This window comes from Ictalurus furcatus, chromosome 9 (genome assembly GCF_023375685.1).
Source record: "Ictalurus furcatus strain D&B chromosome 9, Billie_1.0, whole genome shotgun sequence".
NCBI lineage: Eukaryota > Metazoa > Chordata > Actinopteri > Siluriformes > Ictaluridae > Ictalurus > Ictalurus furcatus.
Genome location: NC_071263.1, coordinates 22,073,222 through 22,095,976, shown reverse-complemented (window position 1 = coordinate 22,095,976; position 22,755 = coordinate 22,073,222). Strand labels below are relative to the sequence as shown.

Here is a 22,755-nt window from a genome sequence, read left to right as displayed (position 1 = left end):
CGACGTGGTGCTGGCAAACATAGTCCCCTGTGTATGGAGACTTTTGGAACACCTGGTACTAAGTTTTCTGCCATGGCAAAGTCTTGTGGATAAAGGACATCGCACATTATGTTTTCTCAGTAACAAGCTGCATTACCTTTTGTCTTGCTAACTTCAAGAGAAAGTGAGAGAATGACTGTTTACAATTGCTAGATCATAAAACGGAATGTTTCACGGATAGTAAGTGTAACTGTAAACGGATAAAAATGATGCTGAGTCATAACTGTTCGCAAATTACTGTGGTGTAAAAGGAATAAAACACTGTGATATGCATAGTGCATTGGGTTGCATCACACCAACCTGTCTTTGATTATTTTCCTATGACAGGACATCCCAAAGTGTTTTATTCCTCACTTATAAAATTAAATCTGCATTACAGATACATTCTTCCCTCTTAATCATTATTGTACTGGCCAGCTTGATGTCAATATGAACTAATTTACTGGCATTATGTAATATTATTGTCCCCCCCATGACCCCCTTCCCCCCCCATCACCCAAACACAAAAGACACTAACCTGCAAATTGTCAAACTTCAGTCCAGGCATGGACAGCCTCTCCCGATCCACATGCACCGGGTTGATCTGCTGAGTGGCCACAGAGATCAGCACTCTCCTGGTCTCCTCAGATGGAAGCCAAGCGTCATACCGTCTGTCCACCTCGCTCATAATCAGAGCACTCGCAAACGTATCGTCGCTGCCTGAGAATACCGCTTGAAGCTTAGTAATGGCCACTACAGGTTCTGCAGGGCCGGTCACAGGCCTCGGCGTGCTCTCGGGTGGAGCGGGACTGAAGAAAGCACTTGCGGTGCCGCTGTCTTTAAGAAGGCTGCTTGAGCCTGAGGAAAGCTGCCGCTCGGGAGGGGCTGGGAACTTCGGCGACTCTGCGTTTGGGTTGCAAACTGAAATGAAAGACGAGGATGTCGTGAAGGAGTCGAAGAAGTCCGAGGCAGGGTTAACAGCGCCGTTATCAGTGAAGAATTTACTGAGGCTGGGACTGGGCTGAGACACCAGAGGCGCTAGTTTATTGGGAGTTTCATTATGGCTAGTCGTAAAGCTTGGGGATTTGACCAAAGTCGGCTGAAACTCATCAGGCATCAGGGACTGTGCTTTGTTCTGCATGCCTTGGCTGAAAATAGTGCACACTGGAATGAGCTCGTCCTTAATCCCATGCTTGGCTACTTCAAGCTCTGTTTCCTCAGCTATAGGGCTGCTTGGAGCAGACAGCTTGCCTGGACCACCCTCCTTTGTGCCGTCCATATCGCTGTACATCGTTTTCTCTTTTTCAAATAAAGCCGGAGACGTTTCAGATTCAATAGTATCATCGGGTGTGGCTTGTTCAGTTCCAGCCTCCTCCTTCTCCTCTTTGGCTTCATCCTCTTTGTCTTCTTCTGTTTGGAGCTGCTTGGAGTCAAGGGACACCTTGTCATCCGTTTGCTCCAACAAAGTGTCAATAGGGACATCGTCCTCTTCACTGTTGGGGGAATCGGAGATCATGACGCTCTCCATCATCTGATCGTTCAGTTTATCCGTGATGCTCCCGGAAGCAGCGCTGTCATCCTGAGGGGAGATGAACGCTTCCACGTCCAGGTCAATGCTCTCCTCTTGGAAGAGGGCGTCTGTAGCGTTGGACTGGCTGCTCATAGCAGTGGCGTCTGAAGGGGCACGGACTGCCGGTTCGTCTGTCTCTAGTCCAGCTAGATCTAGACTCGAAGGCCTTTGAGCTGCATCCTCACCACTTTCCATGGCTCTCGCCTGCCATTCGAACACAAGCAAATATGATCAGTGTTCCATATGTTTGAAAAGACAGCAGTATAACATTACTACACTTTACTCTTTCATAACACGAATCATACAGAAGCATTTGTTGTATTTTCAGCCTGTCTAATTGCAGTTTGGACAAAACCTGGCTCAGTTGTCTTACATTATTTTTATGTCATTATTTATGCTTTATTTTCTACCATCTGAGAGGTTACTACAGCAGCGTATGTAATAATTTCATTGTACAAGGAAAGCGTGTGGATTATGACAATTAAAACTTTAATTGAGCAGCATTGGCATGATTATAAAACACCATTACTCTGGAAATATATTATTATTTACTAACCACGTACTGAGTGGTTTTTTTAGTAAAAATATATATTGAATTAGGTAAGCTAGCCAAGCTCTTGTTGAACTAAAAGGCATAACTAAAGTAATTTTAACTTACCAACTAACTAACTGGTTAACCAACTGACTAACTAGCCGACTAACTAACCAGTTAACTAACTGATTAACCAACTAACTGACTAACCAGTTAACTGACCACCTAGCTGGACTGCATCCCAAATAACAGTTTATTAGACATATAGTTCACTAAGTAGGCTGTAAAACAAAACAAAACAAAACAAAACAAAACAACATTGTCATACCCTACACTGTGCACTTTCATAAGGAGATTAGAATGGAGCATTGAAATGATGTTTAATAAAGAGATATTTGTTATGCAGCCGAGTTAGGTAACTCTCACAGCTTAATACTTAGCTATATAACTAGCAGTTTCCTAGCTCGGCTGCATAACAAATATCTTTTTATTAAACACACAGTTCCCTACGTAGGCTGCAAACAAACATTATGTCACACCCTACACTGTGCACTTTCCTAATGAGATTAGAAAGGATCCATTTGTATTTCAGTCCTAGATAGCCGGCTAGCTTGGTAATGGCGAACCTTACCCTTTTAAAGCGAAATTTCTTTCCTCTAGAAATAAACCTTTAGACACAGTGCTGAAGTCACTTACGCTATTCCACAGGTTACACTTTGAAACGTTTGCCAAGCTTTAATAAATATAACCTTACTGATACAAAACATTACCTTGGCGTCTAGCTGTCGCCAACCGAACCTACTCGCACTGCGCATGCGCTTCACGCTCACGCGCATGTCAACAGGGCACACAGAAGACGGGAGTACACATACGCATGCGCCAAGTCACCGGGATGGCAGGTTTTACGGCATCCGATAAGGATCAAAACTCATACCGGAAAGTTCGTCAGTATTCTAGAAAGAATTACGTCACGCAACGTGAAAACAATAGTTCTAGAGAGCCGGGCGATACGCAAGTTATTCCTGCGCTGTTTACGTAGTCCATTTTCACAACGCGGAAATCGGTAGGAAGGCAGGCTTGACAGGAAAAGCAGCTTAAAATTGAGCTCTATAAAATCTTATATGGATTTATGTATTGTAAGCAGTTAGGCAAGCAAACTGTAAACAAACTGTATCAACAAACGTCTTGTTGTAGAGTAAGAGTTTTGGGAGCATGGAGGATGACGCACCGGTTATTTATGGCCTTGAGTTCCAGGTACAGCATTTAAACGTGTATTTTGACTTGTATGTTGTTTATTTCGATTGCACTGATCTAATCTGCTATGCACTTCATACTTTCATGCACACTACTACACAAGGGTTTATACACGATCTCTCTATTGTAGTGCCTGTTTAATAATCCAGTGATCTGGATGACAATAACAATAGCAAGAAGCATAAACATGGCATGATGTTGGTTTGCTCTTAATGTCCCTGTCAGTGTCATTCATTTAGAAAAGCAACACCTAATGGGATTGTTCAGCTAGTGAATGTTGTGAAGGAGCATTTGTTTTCAGTGGAAATTGTTAGCATTATATTTCAGACAAGAAAACACCTTTGACAGCATGCGAGTTAGAGCCACATCATGTTGTAGATCAAATTAAATTCTAACTTTAATGTAAAGTTATAAGAAGTTATATGCTGTTACATATTTGGAGATTTGAATACTGAGTACATTAGGAATATTCGGCTTATAATTAGTAAATATTATATTCTATATTAAAATGCGTATTTATTTTTTTCACAACAATCCCCAGATTTAATCACTAATACGCATCTTTAGATTGGGAAAACTAACAAGCCTAAAATGGCTAAATGATTTGACACTGTTAAGAATATAATTTTTAAACACACACACACCCCCATATATATATATATATATATATATATATATATATATATATATATATATATATATATATATATATGATAGATAGATAGATAAGATCTCTCTTATCTGTCATCATTATTTACTGCTACATGGAAATTCTCATCTGTTTGTAAGTTGATTTATGTTGCATTAATAAAAACAACCAGCTCAGTGCTTTTGTTGCCCTTCATATTTGATATTTTCTGACTTCTCTGTGCACTTTATTTATCTCTCCGTATATATCAACTAATTGCTGGACTCATTTTCTCTCATCGCGGTTTAGTGCCGTGCTTTGACCGCTCAGACAGCTGAAACCGACGCCATACGATTTCTAGTGGGCACGCAGTCGTTCAAATTTGATAATCAGGTGAGTAACTGAATTGTATATTTTTAAAAAATAAATAAATAAAAATCATGCGCTTGAAATTAACTTCACAGTTGATCTGTTTGAAGTGAATTTATTCCTCAATGGCTATTTTTTTCCCCAACCATAATTAAAGCCCTAAGATTTTCTCCAGGGAAATAATGTTCAGAATCCTTTTTTGTTCATTTTCTCGCATTAACAAAGCACTGTAATTTACACTTATCCTATTCGTTGGAAATTTGACTGAGTAATGCAAAAGGTTTTCCTGTGAAACTCACAAGGTTGCTGCTCATATTTAACATCTTTCCAGTGAACAAATGGAAACCTACAGAATCAAGTGCAAGCATTAGATTTTAATAATAATGTGGATGGGGATATGGAATTTTATCTATCTAATGGCTGAGACGTGAAACAAAAAAGTGTACATGTGATTCTTTATACATGCGCAGTGTTTCAATGGAGAACTCGGTACCATAAATAAAAGCCTTTTCATAAATTATGCTTACTAATTTACTATACATTTCATTAAAAAAAAAAATTATTATACATGATAATTTATTATGCCAGAATTGAAATGAATGAATTCCTCAGTACCCCAGTGTTTGTTGTATTGAGGAACCGGAAGAATTTAAAAGGTCTTATAAATTGTGCCTTTACTTTGTTCTGCCTCTGATCTGATCCCGAAATCCCTCAGCTTGCGTCCAGCCATTCCATCATATCTAGCCTCGGGTTCAGAGAGCAGCACTCTCAATCTTATTTACCTGCTAGTGCCAATTACAGCTCTCCTGTGGACACATTCATCTCTAAAGTTTTTGGAAAAGCCAAAAAATGCCGACCTGAGGGTGGGTGGGTGGGTGTGTGTGTGTGTGTGTGTGTGTGTGTGTGTGTGTGTGTGTGCGTGCGTGTGAACGTGCTTTCATGCATGAGTCTATAAGAGTAAAGCAGAGGGAAAAGTGATTTTGAATGCATGTGTTGTGCAGACTGACCCCTGCTGTTGCTTGTTTATTGCATTTAAATGAACTGTTCTACAATGGCAGCTTAACATGCTTGCCGGGCACCTCCGGGTTTGGAGGCGCCGCCATGTGTGCACGGAGCTTGAATGTTCTCCCTGTGAATCGGGGGCTTTCTCCTTGTACTCCGGTTTCCTCCCCCAGTCCAAAGACATGCTTTGTTGGCTGATTGGCCTCTCTAATCCAATTCAATTTTATTTGTATAGTGCTTTTAACAATGGACATTGTCTCAAAGAAGCTTTACAGAAATATATAACCACAGGATACAGATTTTAAGTGTGTGAATTTATCCCTTCTGAGCAAGCTGGTGGCGCCGGTGGCAAGGAAAAACTCCCCAAGATGATATGAGGAAGAAAACTTGAGAGGAACCAGACTCAGAATGGAACCCATCCTCATCTGGGTAACAACGGATAGTGTGAAAGTAAAAGAAAGTTCATTATGGTTTTTACATGTTGAACTAGTCCACTGTTCACTAAAGGAGATCTGAGTGCAAAATTGTATGTGGTAATTGCAGTCCTAAGGCCATAGCAGCAACCGTACTCCCAGCAACCACAGTGAGAATGTCCATGTGGAATTGAGGTCCAAAACCATTTCCATGGTGCTTCAAGCGGTACCATCCTCAGCAATCTCCTGGTTGTACTGCTTGGGGTCGTCCTCAGTGGCAGAATGTAGCCTCCAGTTGATAAGAGCTCCATCCAGTGGTAGGGCATCTAAATTGTCTGTAGTGAGTGAATAGCCCTGCAATGGGTTGGCACCCCATCCAGGGTGTCCTTGTGCCCTGTAACACGCGAGTACGGGGAGAACACGCAAACTCCACGCACACAGGGCGGAGGTGGCATTCGAGCCCCACAAATCCGGAGGTGCGAGGCGAACGTGCTAACCACTAAGCCTCTGTGCCCACCCCCAAAGTTTTCATCCTGAACAAATAAACAAATCTTACTTTCATATTAACAAAACAAACAAGTAAAATCGCTCATTAAAGTGAATTGTTATAACTTTAGCTAGCTTGCTATCATTATTTCTCTAGTCGAACAACTTCACAACGGGGTAATGATCCAAATTCGACAGTTTTTTGGAAGAAAAAAAAACGACAAACACCACTCCTAAACCCTTTCTTATTGTAGTATAAGGCTGAGTTCTTTCGTTCTCACTTCTCTGATTGGTTGCTGGTTCCTGCACGTCGTTGTGTATTCAGACTTCTTTTGTGCCTGAAATTGAAGCATAACTTAAGTGTTTTTCACACCTGACTGAGCCACACGCGACTTGCTTATTGTCTTGGCCAAGACTTTGTACACTTTGTGCGGGAAGTTCCTCAGGCAGCTCCGCTGTAATCCAGGTTAATTATAAGTCTTCAGTTTCATCACACAGGCTTCAGTGCTATTAGTGGCCCTAATGCTGCCTCAGCACACTATTTCCACTCTCCACCTCCTGTGATGTCCACTCACGTCTTTGTGAGCTTTATATATTGAAGGCTGTCATTAGTCTATTATAGTTAATCTCCTCTTACTGCCTGTTTCTTCAGCTTGCTGCTCTGCACGAAGCCGTGTTTCTGCCATGTGCTTCTCTAAAGAGCCCTTACTGAGAGTAGCCAAAGTGGAGGCTCGTTTTACACCTGAGCCCATTTTGCCTCCTCCTCAGATAATTAATATGGTAGAGAAGGCGGCCCAAGTGGCCAAGAGCGATGACTCACTCTGCATCTCAGGGATAAAACTCTATAAATCATGCGCAGACCTTCTACCTGAGCACTGTTCATCGCCAGGCCCTATTATAAGACCTCCTTTTGCCTCCAATTATCCTGTCCAGTCATTGGAATTTATTTGTATTGCTCACCTCCATAAAATTATAACTTTGCCTAATAATTTTCCCCGATGCCATCCAAACCAAGGTTAATGGTTTTTATTTCCGACTTTCAGCCGTCTGATCAGCAGAAATGCTCTCCGATGCGCGTGTCTCATATACGCACAGTACACACACAGTACACATACACACACAGGAAAAGCCAATTAGTATTCTCTCAAAGGAATAATATTCTCTACTAGAAAGTGTTTTCAGTGTTATTTGATTGTCTCATGTTTGCTGCTCGGCCATTTCACCAGACTTTAGTCTATGTATAGAATCAGCACAGAAAAATAGATAAGCAATGGTCATGGTGTTATAACTTTTGATTTCTATGTATTTATTGGCTGTGAGTCGTTTTTACATGCCAGCTAGGGTGAAAGGTTAAATCAGTGATTGCACTACTTCATTAAACTACTTCCTGCTCTGAATTCTGAATAATAAACTATGCTATAACGTGTACACATTGCAAAATTATGCACATTATTATTGCAGTAGTTCTTGGTAATATGATGATTATAATGGGGTGATAAACTTAGTCACAGTACACTTTGCATATTTCAGGTATTTATTTATTTATTTATTTATTTATTTATTTATTTATTATTATTACAATCACAAAATCTGTTTACAAGCAGCTGATTTAATGTTAAAATGTTGTACCAAAAACACAAGCAATAACATTTTGAAATAAATCTGTAAAATGTACATTTTTAAAATGTATTGTTATAATTTATTAGAATTATTTGACTGCATTATTTCTGTCATTTGTCATTTTTGTCGACATTCAATAAATTATTAAACTGTACACGCGAACCATCCAATTTAACAGGAACACCTGTATACCTTCTCATTTATGCACTTATCTAATCAGCCAATCATGTGGCAGCAGCCAGAGGTGGGTAGAGTAGCCAAAAATTGTACTCAAGTACAAGTAAAACTACTTATAAAAATAATTACTCAGTATCAGTAAAAGTAGTAATGTTAATCATTACCTGAGTAAGAGTAATAAAGTATCCAATGAGAAGACTACTCAAGAACTAGTTACTTTGGATCTGATTAAAATGAAGGGAAAATCCTGAATCTCAGACTACATGGAGAACTGTAAGTCACACCTCTCTGTCTGTTCTGGTTATATGCTATAAAACCTGGGATCGAGATGAAGGAGCATATCCCAAACCTGTGATGGGTACAATAACATACTCAGAACCTGTCAATTTCAACACAAACTCTCACACACACCCCAAAAAACAAACATTTTCCCAACAGTTGACTGTCTTTATTTTCACAACACGAACTTGTCAGCATCTGCACTTAAACAAGACAACAGGGAACAAAAGAATAGACTATGGAACAGAACAGAATATAAAGTGTGTGTAGAGAGAGTGTTTGTGTGTGTTAGGACCTTTGGTTGTGTGTGTGTGTGTGTGTGTGTGTGTCCTGCCTCGCTCGCTTCTTCCCTCTCTTCAGCCAGGTCTGAGCCGTTAAAAAAGTGAGCGGTTTTTGCGTCCTATTCAGACCACTGCAGCGTATCGCGAGACTCGCGGCCTCATTATACATGATTCAAACTAATGAATAAAACTACATATATACATTAATATTTAACAGTAATTGAGGAACGGAACCGAACATAGTGAAGTACTCTTCGAATGTAGCGCAGTACTCTTACTCAAGTTAATTTGTTGGGACAGTTGACTGTTTTACTGTTTTGTAACATCCGTTATGCATTTCTTCAGCTGCGCAACTGTACAGGGCTTCCGTTGCCTTATTTTGCTCTTCTTAATGCGCCACACATTCTCAATCGGAGACAGGTCAGGACTGCAGGCAGGCCATGCTAGCACTCACACTCTTTGCTTATGCAACCACGTGCTTATAATCCGGGCAGAATGTGGTTTGGCGTTGTCCTGCTCTGGATGGCAGCATAAGTTGCTCCCAGATATGTGTACGTATCTTTCTGGACTAATGCTGCCCTCACAGATGTGCAAGTTACCCATGCCATGGGCACTGACACACCCCCATACCATGACAGACGCTGGCTTTTGGACCTGACGCTGATAACAGCTTGGATGGTCCTTTTACTCTTTGGCCCGGAGAACACGACGGCTGTTTTGTCCAAAAACAATTTGAAATGTTCTCGTCGGACCACAAAACACGACTCCACTGTGCTACTGTCCATCTCAGATGAGACCGAGCTCAGAGAACTTGGCAGCGCTTCTGGACAGTGTTGATGTATGGCTTCTGCTTTGCATAGTAAAGCCTTAACTTGCATCTGTGGATGCAGCGGCGTATGGTGTTGACTGACAAAGGTTTACCAAAGTATTCCCGAGCCCATGTCAGGATTTCCATTACAGACTCATGACGGTTTTTAAGACAGTGACGTCTGAGGGATCGGAGATCACGCGCATTCAGAAGTGGTTTTCGGCCTTGCCCTTTACACACTGGGATTTGACCGGATTTCTTGAATCTTTTAATTATATTGTGCACTGTAGAAGGTGAAACACCCAGAATCCTACCAATTTGTCTTTGGGGAATGTTGTTCTCAAAATGTTGGTTTATTCTGTTGGCAGATTGGCGAGCCTCGACCCATCCTTGCTCTTGAAGGACTAGGCCTTTTTTGGAGGCTCCTTATATACTATGATTAGACGATTGCCTCATCTGTTTCACATCACCTTCTTATTTCACATCGCTATTAGTCCTAAATTGCCCCTGTCCCAACTTTTTTCGAACGTGTTGCATGCATCAATTTCACAATAAAAGTTTATCTTCAAAAAACTATGCAGTTGATTAGGTAAACCATCAAATACCTTTTCTTTATATGTATTTTGTTTAAATACTAGTCAAAGTACATTTACAAATCACTCCTCTTTGTTTTTAATTGCATTTTCCATACTTTTTTTTGGAATTGGGATTGTACTTTTTTCTTTTTCTTTTCAAAAAGTTACTTGAGTCAATCTAACGAAGTAAATGTAGTGCATTACTACCCACCACTGGCAGCAGCACAATGTATAAAATCATGCAGGCTTCAGGCAATGGTGCCAGATGGGCTGGTTTGAGTATATCAGAAACTGCTGATCTCCTGGGATCTTCTCTAGAGTTTACACAGAAAGGTGCGATAAACAAAAAACATTGAGTAAGTGACAATTCTGTGGGTGGAAACGCTGAGAGGACAGTGGAAAATGGCCAGATTGGTGAGCAGAAAAGCACCTCAGAATGCACAAAACATTAAACCTTGAGGTGGATGGGCTACAACAGCAGAAGACCGCATCGGGTTCCACTCCTGTCAGCCAAGAACAGGAATCTGAGGCTATCATGGGCCCATACTCATCAAAACTGGACAGTTAAAGATTAGTGGGGGAAAAAATCACCGGCTCTTTTTCCAGTCTTTAGCTGTCCAGATTCCGTGAGCCTGTGAGCAGGTGTACAGGTGTTCCTATTAAAGTGGATGGTGAGAGTGTGTGCATACAGTGCGTGTGTGTATAATGTATATACAGTGCTCATTATATGTATACAAATTGTGTATCATAGAACTGCCTACAAGTATCATGATATGACATGACAAACACATCAGCCACCCTGACACTGTAAAAGGTTCAATTTTATAACAGTGTGACTTTTTCCTCTGTATTTTTGCTCATTATTAAAACATAAGCTTAAGCATGCTGTATTAATAACTGCATGGCTTTTATTATTTTATTTCTAGGTACCCTTTATAAAACACCCTTAATAAAGCTGTTCCATTGTTTCATATTGTATCATCGATCTCACAGAAGTCATATGACTATGTATGTTTCAGATGATCCTATAGAGCAATGATTGCAGGTATGACGTTGAAGAATGGTTTAGCTAAGTAGAACTTTCAGCGAAACGATTATTATTTTTAAAAAAATAAAAATTTAAAAAAGGGGGAAAAATGCTCTGTGCAAATGTCTGACGGTTTTCATAACATTTCTAAAATCTAACCAGTTCAAAAGAAGCATTTAACAGCAGCAAAGTTGAAATGAAAAGGCTGAAGAGATAAGTATCGGGGTGTGTGAGAGGATGAAAATCCAAAATATCTTCTGTGCTTAAGCTTTGAATTACTGTCATATTAAAGCAGCTGTCTCAGAGTGAACTCTCTCTCTCTCTCTCTCTCTCTCTCTCACACACACACACACACACACACACACACACACACACACACACACACACACTCTCTCTCTCTTTATATATTTACATTCGCTTTGTTCTCATTTCTATTTGCCTTTCTTCTGCCTGGCAGATCCACATCATTGACTTTGATGATGAGAACAATATCATTAATAAGAATGTGCTTCTGCATCATGCTGGTGAGATATGGCACATCGGCGCCAGCCCTGCTGACAAAGGAGTGCTGACCACGTGTTATAACAAGAGTGAGTCAATCTCTCTATCCTTCTTTACTCTACTTTCTGTCACTCCGTCCGTCTTGACGGTGAGTTCTCTTTAGCGAATATATCTCCATTCTTCCATAGCAGTCACGGTTAATAGAAGTGTCTCAAAGGGTGAGCTTGGCCAAAAAGAAAATGTGCATGTTTCCCCTTTTACCCCACTCATCGAAGAAAATCTCCACACTGAGGGCGAGCCTGAGGGTTCGAATAACTGACTCTAGGACCAAGATCTGGCCAAGTTTAAAGTACAAAAAAATACAAAGAATCATGATAAACAATTTCACAACTGGGTAATGATGCAAATTCCATAACAATGGTAAATCAATTGAGATTCACAGATTCAGCACGAACAAAAGGTTTGTCTCTCATTCTCTTGGCTATGGGTTCTGTTATAACTATTATATCTTCAGCCTTGCACAGTAGTCACTGTCTCAAGCAGTGTTTTAAACGGCGAACTCGGACAAACAAGAAATTTGCACATTTTCCACTTCTTTAATTTTACACCGGAGCTACAAGTCTAACGAATAAAGAATGGAAATATGTCACCCAAAAACAAGACTGTTTGTAAGTACCTTTAATTTCAAACGATTCCAAGTATATCAGTATTGTACATATGGACGATGTTCGTGAAATTCTGTTCAACCTAGTATACTGTAACTAAAACAGGTTCAGTTATTACTATTATTCTTTTAGTTCTCATATGTTATTTGGGGGAGGAGGCACGGTGGCGTAGCACATTTGCCTTGCAGCTCTGGGGTTGGAGGTTCGAATCGCACCTCTACCCTGTGTGCGCAGAGCTTACGTGTTCTACCTGTGCTTCTTGGGTTTCCTCTGGGTACTCCGGTTTCCTCCGCCGGTCCAAAGACACGCGCTGAGTTCTGAATTGTCCATAGTGTGTGACTGGGTGTGTGAGTATGTGTGCACTTGTGCCCTGAGACGGGCTGGCACCCCGTACAATGTATCCCCCTCCTTGTGCCACAAGTTCTCATGGATAGGCTTTGTGTACGACCCTGTGTTGGATAAACGGTATGAAAAATGGATGGATGGATAGATTTATTTGGAAACCTATTTAAAGACAAAAGATTTCAATATATATGGCGTTTGCTTATATGGTGTTTGCTTAGGATTTTTTTAAGGAGAAGTGTCTAACTGTGACTGATACAGATGCGGATTCTGACACGCCCTTGAAATGTTTCTGAGTGTGCACGCTTTCATGAATGCACTCAAGTGCTGTGTCTGGAATTATGTCCTGTTCACTATGTACTGCACTATTTTTGAGGTCTGTCATTTTCTAGACAGAACGCAGTGGATTGTTATTGTTCACCCAGAGCAATGAGTAACATGGGTGGAGTCTGAAATCATTTACTACACATTCGACATTCTATGTAGTGCAGACTTGGGCTGTGCCATATTGTATCGTCCATGTTATACAGGTACAATTCCTCCCGTTATAAGAATTTGTCATCCCACGATATTGAGAATATAGTTGCTGACGTGTTTACGAGCCGCACCGTGGGCAGCTCACAGTTAGAACGAGAAACAAGCATGGCAGAAGGCGGAGTTCCAACCCTGGCGTGTAGTTTACGAATAAAGTCAGAATCGGTGTTTAGATTTCAAACTTGTATTTGATTTGAATCATTATTATGTTATTTACTGTTTTGATGTTTTGCAGCATAGTTTAAGACATGTTAAGTTTGCGCTATTTAAACATTATATGCACTTTTACAGAAGAAAAGTTTTTTTTTTTTTAATAACATTTCTATTTGCTTTTCCTGGGGTTAGATTATGAATCCTGCAAGAGTTGGTGTTTGCATTTTCACTGAAATGATCATTTGTGATTAAAAATTAATATTCTATTTTTTTAGTCTACTTAATTGCTACAGTTTAGTATTTGATGATGGTCAGGATTATGTTTGAATTTTTTTGGATCAGTGTTTGTGTTTGCACGGCTCTCAAGCCTGTATAATGATGTGATGCGTTGAATGTTACTATTTTCATATTGTTATTTATATCATTACCGCAAAAAATACCATGAAATATCTGTGATTATAGTCGTAAACTTATATCGACCAATCCTCCATGCCCCCGGTGTAGGATATAGTGTCGTTCTAAATTAGTTCACTTTTTAATCATTTTATAATATTTTATTTGGATATTCTAATGTAGACACTCTACAAACAGCCTATCAGCTGATTCTCAAAAATACATGAAATGATGTTTAACTATCTTTCAGTAACATGTTATAAATTGTATCAATAAAGACGGCATGAACTTGTTGAGAGTCTGTAGATGATCTACTAAACATCAAAAGCTGGAAACCTTCTAGAAGAGTCTAATAAACATGAGCAACTATAAACTACAGCGAATATCACTGGTTCACTAGTATCACTGGTTTAATCACTGGGTCACTGGTTTAATCCCGAATTGGGTTGACTGTCTGTGTGGAGTCTCTTTGGGCTTCTCTGGTTTCTTCCTACTCTCCCCAAAAAAATGCTGGTAGGTGTATTGGCTCTTCTAAGTTGTCTCTAGGTGTGGATGATTGTGTGAGTGTGTGTGTGCATGGTGTCCTGCAATGGACTGGCGTCTCATCCAGGGTGAATTCCCACCTTCACCTAGCATTCCCAGGATAAGCTCTGGATTCATTGACCAGGGTAAAGTGCTTGGTGAAGATGAATGAATGAATGAATTTGATTTAAAATGAGTTGATAATTGAGTGTCCAAATAAAATATTACCCAAATGTTCTTTATTGCAGGCAATGACTAGTGTTTCTAGTGTTTTAATAATAATATTGATTTTTGGTAGTTTGCAGACTGGGACATCATCATAATGTCATAGAGACATATTTCAGTTTGTCTCTAAAATGTTGTGCATCACAGCGCACACAGAGCAGGAGTGTACCAGCACTGTCACTAAAGCTGGACTCCCAGACTCCCGGGCTCGTGTTCTAACAGACGCAGTGGTAATGGAACATGTCATATTTTGGCACTCCCTACTCTCCTCTCTCGCCACAAGGCAATTAAAAGAATTAAATGAACACACAACCGATTGGAAAGGGAAAATGTAATTAAATCCAGAGTTTATATGACTGGCGCCCATGGCCTTGACTGGTTTATGACAGTCTGAAGAAAAGAGAGTGACTTCTTTCTGGGGGGAAAAAAATTGAGGGAAAGAAGGGATTTGATTTGTTTGTTTTTTATTTTATTCCTTCCTCCTTCGTGATCGTGATGAGGCAGATGCATTAGAAGTCATAACCGAGTTCAAAAGAAGAATGTAATTAGCATGACGCACGGTCTAACGGAGCATCCGGAGTCAATGGCTGTTGAACTTATACTCTCACTGCACAATGCACTGTATTACATTATACTAACAACATGTACTGCTATTACTGCAGCGCTATTAACATAATTGCAGCATCAGGAATAGTGCAATAAATTGCATTAACATTATATACTGTAACTGTAAATTAGTTTGATATTATCTTAGGGTTCACTCTAGGAAGTGCTTTTTTTTGTGCTGATATGAAAAAAAAGTACACTGTAACCATAGCAATGTTGTTCTAGTTTAGTTCTTCTGGTTTGTACTGACAATACTTACAGAGTATAAGGTGTGTGAGCATTGCTGTGGTTACAGTGTATAAGGTGTGTGAGCATTGCTGTGGTTACAGTGTATAAGGTGTGTGAGCATTGCTGTGGTTACAGTGCATAAGGTTTGTGAGCATTGCTGTGGTTACAGTGCATAAGGTTTGTGAGCATTGCTGTGGTTACAGTGCATAAGGTTTGTGAGCATTGCTGTGGTTACAGTGCATAAGGTTTGTGAGCATTGCTGTGTTTACAGTGCATAAGGTTTGTGAGCATTGCTGTGTTTACAGTGCATAAGGTTTGTGAGCATTGCTGTGGTTACAGTGTATAAGGTGCTTGAGCATTTCTGTGGTTACAGTGCATAAGGTGAATGAGAGTTGCTGTATTTACAGTGTATAAGGTGTGTGAGCATTGCTGTGGTTACAGTGCATAAGGTGTGTGAGCGTTGCCATGGTTACAGAGTGTAAGGTGCTTGAGAGTTGCCGTGGCTACAGAGTGTAAGGTGCGTGAGCGTTGCTGTGGTTACAGTGTATTAGGTGCGTGAGCGTTGCTGTAGTTACAGTGTATAAGGTGCATGAGCGTTGCTGTGGTTACGGTGTATAAGGTGAATGAGAGTTGCCGTGGTTACAGTGTATAAGGTGAATGAGCGTTGCTATGGTTACAGAGTGTAAGGTGAATGAGTGTTGCTATGGTTACAGTGTGTAAGGTGTATGAGAGTTGCTATGGTTACGTGAACTGTTTATTTTTGTGCTAATATGAAAAAAGTAGCTCATGCAATTTGCACATTGTAACCATGGCAACACTGATTACAAGCTAGCTTAGCAAGATATCTAAATTACGCAGAGGCATTATTAATAATAATAATTTTTTCCTCAACATTAAGCCTAAGTAAAGGCTGTTTACCTTACTGTAGCTTTGGTGTTTTGTTTTGTTTTTTATTGTTGTTTTTTGGTCAATTAACCATGAGAGAACTCTAAACTTAAACCATATGTCACAATTATTGGCAACCCTGCATTAGTACTTTGTGTAACCTCCTTCTGCCAACATAACGTCACTGAGTCTTCACCTATTTTATATATATATATATATATATATATATATATATATATATATATATACATACAGTATCTCACAAAAGTGAGTACACCCCTCATATTTTTGTAAATATTTGATTATATCTTTTCATGTGACAACACCGAAGAAATGACACTTTGCTACAATGTAAAGTAGTGAGTGTGCAGCTTGTGTAACAGTGTAAATTTGCTGTCCCCTCAAAGTAACTCAACACACTATTAATGCCATTAATGTCTAAACCGCTGGCAACAAAAGTGAGTACACCCCTAAATGAAAATGTCCAAATTGGGCCCAATTAGCCATTTTCCCTCCCCGGTGTTATGTGACTTGTTAGTGTTACAAGGTCTCAGGTGTGATCAGGTGTGAATGGGGAGCAGGTGTGTTAAATTTTGTGTCATCGCTCTCACACTCCCTCATACTGGTCACTAGAAGTTCAACATGGCACCTCATGGCAAAGAACTGTCTGAGGATATATATATATATATATATATATATATATATATATATATATATATATATATATATATATATATATATATATAAAATTTATTTATTTTTTGCATGAAGGTGCTTCTACAAATCTCCATCTGTGATCTTTTGAAAAATGTATGCCACTATAACCATCATTCTTGTGCAAAATACATTTATGTCCTTTTACAAGCAGCTTCATTACAACTCTGGTTGATTTAACTTCTTCATTATTGCCATACCAGTGAATATAAACATTTTCAGCCAGGTAGCTATTTTTACAAAGTTTGACTGTTTTTTTTTGCAGATCAACACTTTTGTCCTCTTTCTGTTATCTTCCTAATGTTGATGAAAAGGAATTTGTCCTCGTGCCACCTCATCTCACCACCTTTATACCCCAGTGATACAGAAAGTCACAGATAAGCACTTAAGAGTTCCTAAACACCACACATAATTTTTATTTATTTTTTTTCTTTCAAATACATTTACTTCAATTAAAGGTTAGATTTATGTCATATTTTTATTGGGGGGGGGGGGGTGGTTGAGAGGTTTTGGCGTTTGCCTCGCACCTTTGGAGTTCTCTGGGGTTCAAATTCCTCCTCCGGCCCTGGGTGCCTGGAGTTTGCGTGTTCTCCCCGTGCATCAGGGGTTTCCTCCGTGTACTCCGGTTTCCTCCCCCCAGTCCAAAGACATGCTTTGTAGGCTGATTGGCCTCTCTAATTCAGTTCAATTCAATTTTATTTCTATAGCGTTTTTAACAATGGACATTGTCTCAAAGAAGCTTTACAGAAACATATAAACACAGGATACAGATTTTAAGTGTGTTAAGACATTGTTGTAGGCTGATTGGTATTTCCAAATTGTCCGTAGTGGTTGAATGGGTGTTCATCCAGGGTGTCCCTGGATCTAGGCTACCCGTGACCTTGTGCAGGATAAGCAGTATAGAAAATGGATGGATGGATTACAATATAACAATGACATTTTTATAAACCTTCATAAAAAGATATTGAAAGTGTGTGGGTGGGCGGGGGGGGGGGGGGGGAGTTCTTGAATCAACTGAAAACACATTGTAACCATAACTAGCAAATTATCACCAGCACTCAAGGTGGGTATTTTTATTTCCCCAGAGCTACAACCTGATTAGTTAATCAAGTAAAAAAAAATAAAAATAAAAAAAAATGTAAAAAAAGTCCTTGATGCCATGAAGCAGTTTTCGGAAAAGCCGAACTCACTTTGAAATCACTTTACTCTGACCAAAAATTCAACAACGCCGGCCACGTTCTGACTGCCGTTGCAGCTACTTCCTGCATGTGTGCCGAACTCATCCTAACTGCTCCAGTGGTCAGTATCCACAGTGTTTTGTGTAACAGGAACTGGTTAATGTAATGTAATGCCTCTGCAGTATTACATGACTGTATAGTTCATCATACTGTGTTAATTAGCAGACTTGGTTTTTACGGGTTTTTCGTGAGCGCCTTGGAGTTAATTGCACCGATAATTGCGGAGCCAGGCTGTAGGCTTTGATTGATTGTTTTTCATTTAGCCATTCCTTTTTTTCCCTCTCTGTGAATGAAATTGAGAACAGCAGACTTTTTTTTTTTTTTAAATTCTGCTTAGCATGTATGGCTAACATTAGGGGAAGAAATTCGTCTTATTTGTCAAATTCAAGTTCAGATCCGTTTCCTTTTAGACGTGTAGCGCGTGAGGCAGAAGAGATAGTGTGTGTGCATGTGGCGGGGCATGCCTCTAGAGGCAGCATGAGACAGGACAGGATCTCATCCATCATTATCTTGCACTGAAACGAGACCACACAGACTTCTCGGTGTGAGCAAACAAGCATGCATTTTTTTTGTTGTTGTTTTTTATCTTACACAATAAGAAGTGTGTATGTGAATAAATGTCTGAGTGATGGGGGATTCTATATGTGGCTTCATTCCTGAGTGAGATTCTGACATGTTTTTGTATTTTGTGTGTGTGTGTGTGTGTGTGTGCAGTCTCAGACAGCCGCGTGTTAACGTGCGCAGCGGTGTGGAGGATGCCCCCGGAATTGGAATCAGGCAGCCACGATTCCCCCGACGATTCAGCTCACAGCCCACAGGCCCTGCAGCTCCTCTGTCACCTTGACAACACGGCCCACGGCAATGTGGCCTGGTAAAACACGCGCTATCGATTACAACCCTACAGCAGCCTTCCCGTTTCTCTCCTCACACTCGTTCACACTGCTCGCGCTGCTATCGGGAGTAATCTACTCAAAATCCCTCTCTCCTTCACTCAGTCTCTCTCGTTTTTATTCGCCTTCTCTGCTTCCACCGAAATACGGTTTTGTTCTTCACTACTCCCACCTTTCCATTCTTCCTTATCTGTCACCCTTTTTCCGTTTCTTATACACAAAAAGACTGCAAAAAAAATGTTGAATGGGCTTTTTGCTGTTATTTCAGCAGCCAGATGCCTGACCTACATATTCCATGGCTTAAGTGTGTGTGCCTTTGTTTTAGCACCCCACACTATATCATGTGCCATAATACACAAAAGAAGAATAAAAGCTTAAGTTGGGGTGTTTTTTTTTTTTGCATTGCTGAATGGCAGTCTCCTGCCATCTCCCACTGGAGAGTTCAATTTGATGGAGCTTGCACAGTAATAGAATTTTCATTATCCCTCATAATAAAAGAGGCCCTGTATTTCAAAGCCTCTGGTTTCAGCTGAAAAACAATGAACTCAAATCTCCCCGGCTCTGTCGTCCTGCCGGGGCAAGAGCATGTGTCGGGGTATTTAGTATGGTTTAGTAGTAGGTCTGACTGAATGGTCTCTGGTTGACAGTTTATAAACGATGCCTTCACTTAGTAGCATTTCGTGATACACTAAATTGCAAGCACACAAAAAGTCGATCCTGCTCTTGTGCAAATTATCCCTGTGCAAAAGAAACTCTGATTTGTTCAGGATAATAATGACTTTCATTTATGCAACTGGTCACAGTAGCTTGCCTTGGCTTTGCAGGAGTGATGCTATACTATAGGTAGTATTGGTCAGGTGTATTCAAATAACATTTTGACTGAATGGCGACTTTTCAATGCTAAGCCATTAATGATTAAGACAGTTTGAAGTGGTTATGTTCTGCTTCATAGCGGCGCTTCACTTCACATTAGCACGTTTGACTATCTGATCTCGAACTGACGAGACACCTGTGTTGAATTTGACTTCGAGCGACGGTAAGGTATAGTTTTCTGTCCGATCGTCGTTAAACAGTCGTGTTTATCGTCGCGGCTAAGGTCGAACTTAAGTTTACTCGCGCATTCGTGTCGTTTGTGCAGAAGCGAGTTGTAATATTAGGTTTATGTTGTGTAAATGTCCGATTAATCTCATATGTGTATAGGATGTGCTTGGGTGAATTAATTAACCCGCTAGTAAAGCGCTTCACTTCACTGTTCAGCTTCAGCTCACGCAGCTTAAGCGGCTCAATCCCCGACATTATTGACTACGGCTGGATTATTTGAAACATTAGAACTATTCTTTCTAGTGTTTTCTTCTTCAAAAAACATTGTTAGTGCACTGTTAATATCTTGGGTGTAATTTTTTTTCAACAGTATGTATTGATTCAAATCGGTGCTATTGCATCTTAAATTCGAATGCACATTCAAATGCGTATTTTTATCTGAAATTCGACTAATATCCGAAGTTCTAAATTTCATTTGACAGCCCTAGAGCAGACGTGAGGACAGAAGCCGCGCGAATGGCTAAAATGTTGGTGACGTCCATTCTTATGTATGTATGTTGGCGTGTGTGACATTGATAAACATTAGAGTTCAGCTTGGAAAGAAGATTGACAGAGATGTTTTGACTCTGACATGCCATCTAGTGCATGTCGCTTTTAATCCCCCATATACGCATGAGATATGCAAGCGAGTAGTTGAACAATGACGCTTGTGTTGCAGCTGTTTGTGCAGGTATGTGTGGGGAAGGGAAAGTATATTTGCACCTTTTGTCCCAGTGCCAAGCCTAAACTATTATATGCAGTGTTTATACCTTGTTTATCTTTCTACAGTATATACTATATAGTATGAAATTACTATACACTATGTATTATACACATGGCAGCTGTTTGTTTATTCGGTTCCTCTGAACAGGATGAGTGGGTATATAGAGCGTACTTGTCTTCTTTCCTGGTTTGAGAGTAAAATCGTATTGAAAAGCTCCTCTTACATGACAGACGTGCTTTTCCCTGATGATCTCTTAAAAAATCAAAGTGCATTGTAGAGAGAATAACTGACTGTTAGTGAGTGCTGCTATTATCAGTTATTGAAAGTGTGTTCTCCATTCTCCAATAGCTAGGTAGGTGTGTGTGTGTGTGTGTGTGTGTGTGTGTGTGTGTGTGTGTGAGTGAGTGAGGAGGTTGAATGGCCTCCTCTTGGCAGAGTGCAGGGCCACAGTGTTGGAGCCCTGGGGTGGAGATTGATGGTACTAGTGTCTGTCCTTGTAAAAATCTCAAGGGCAGGAGGTGTGTGTGTGTGTGTGTGTGTGTGTGTGTGTAGGGGGGCGGTGTTCATGTGCATGAGCTTGTTTGTATGTCTGTATTTGATGAGCGGTTCACACTGTCTATTTTGCTATTGGATTTTTTCTTTAAAAAGATGGCCACTACTTCACACTCTCTCAGCAGTAAAACTGCCGCACAGGAACATCCTCATTCACTGCTGTAAGGCCAGATGCATTTTGGCCTGTCTCACACACTCTTTGTTCTTCCACAGACACTGGCAAGTATATCAAGCGTCAAAGGAAAACCAACTAGAACAAGCTGTTTGTTTCAGCCAGAACCAGAAAGCGTTTTCACTAGAGCCTCGTCTCGTTTTGAATCTAGTGCACACCTCGTAATCAATGGCCATTGAGTGCTTCATGGCCAATCAGACGCTTGCAGGGGACCGGGAGGAATTTTCAGACCCGGCTTGTGACTGTGGTGTGAGACGGCGCAATCACGAGTGCGATTTGCACTCCGAGCGGCCCGCATCCAGATCAATGGGAGCCCAAGAAGGGGCGAATAGTAACTGCGTTATGTAGGTCAGTCAATACTGGCAATAATGCTAGAATAATCTCTGTGGGGGATGGCAACCAGTCGATCCTTACACACATCTTATATTGTGAGTGTTTTCTCTGCATGGCCTGCATTTTCTCTGAAGAGCATAGGGACCTTGGATAACCTTCAATTATTTTTTTTTCATTAGGCGTTTAATGTCATAGCCATTGTTGTGCACATAATGAGGAGTTAATACTGAAATTGCACATGGGCATTCAGGCTTCAGCTGTAACTACAGGCTTATGTGCTTCTCTGTACATCCTGTTCATGCCAACCAGCTTTAATATATCAGCAATATATTAGACAGTATAGTGGCTTCTGGTTTGTATATTAACATACTGTGTTTTTAAATAAAAAATTGCTTTTACAGTCCCCTCTGAAACTGTTGGAACAGCAAGGCCAATTCATTTGTTTTTGCTGTAGACCGAAGACATTCGGGTTAGAGATCAAAAGATAAATAAGCGGAGAGTTTAGAAATTCAGCTTTTATTTCATGGTATTTATATGTAGATGTGTTAAACGACATAGATCACAGCACATTTTGTTTCAGAGCACCCAATTTGTAGGCAAGCAAAAAATATTGGAGCATGTGACTGGCAGGTGTTTCTTGTTGCCCAAGTGTGTCCTGTTAGATTGATTGTTTAAACAATAAATAGCTCTGAACATTTACTCTTGGTTTTAGCCTTCAGTTTCACATTTGTTGTTAAAAAGGAAAAGCCAACATGAAGAGTAGAGAGCTGTATATGGGAGAAAAGCAAGCCATTTTGAAGCTGATAAAAGTGGGAAAATCAACCAGAGGCATTGCACAAACATTGGGCATGGCCAATACAACAATTTGGAATATCCTGAAAAACAAAGAAAAACCACTGGTATACTGAGCAAGAGACACCGAATGGGTCGGCCAAGGAAAACAACAACAGCTGATGACA

General features: G+C 40.3%; 2 protein-coding genes across 3 annotated transcripts in view; one reads left to right on the top strand and one right to left on the bottom strand.

Moving 5' to 3' along the window:
- The window catches only part of trappc12 (trafficking protein particle complex subunit 12), a 37,535-nt gene extending 34,556 nt beyond the window's left edge, over positions 1-2,979 (bottom strand). Inside the window, exons 1-2 of the mRNA XM_053632159.1 lie at positions 2,891-2,979; positions 557-1,792 (exon numbers count right to left, since the gene is read on the bottom strand). Of these exons, the coding sequence (XP_053488134.1) occupies positions 557-1,792; positions 2,891-2,956 (1,302 nt within the window). The 5' untranslated portion in view covers positions 2,957-2,979. The remainder of the gene's footprint in view (positions 1-556; positions 1,793-2,890) is intronic.
- Positions 2,980-3,031: 52 nt separating this feature from the next.
- eipr1 (EARP complex and GARP complex interacting protein 1) overlaps positions 3,032-22,755 on the top strand; it is a 39,816-nt gene continuing 20,092 nt past the window's right edge. The window contains exons 1-4 of one of the 2 annotated variants that reach the window (XM_053632160.1): positions 3,032-3,374; positions 4,312-4,395; positions 11,497-11,629; positions 18,760-18,916. In XM_053632160.1, coding sequence (XP_053488135.1) covers positions 3,333-3,374; positions 4,312-4,395; positions 11,497-11,629; positions 18,760-18,916 — 416 coding nt within the window. In that variant the 5' untranslated portion in view covers positions 3,032-3,332. Of the gene's footprint in view, positions 3,375-4,309; positions 4,396-11,496; positions 11,630-18,759; positions 18,917-22,755 lie in introns of those variants that run through there. The other variant, XM_053632161.1, reaches the window with a different exon arrangement.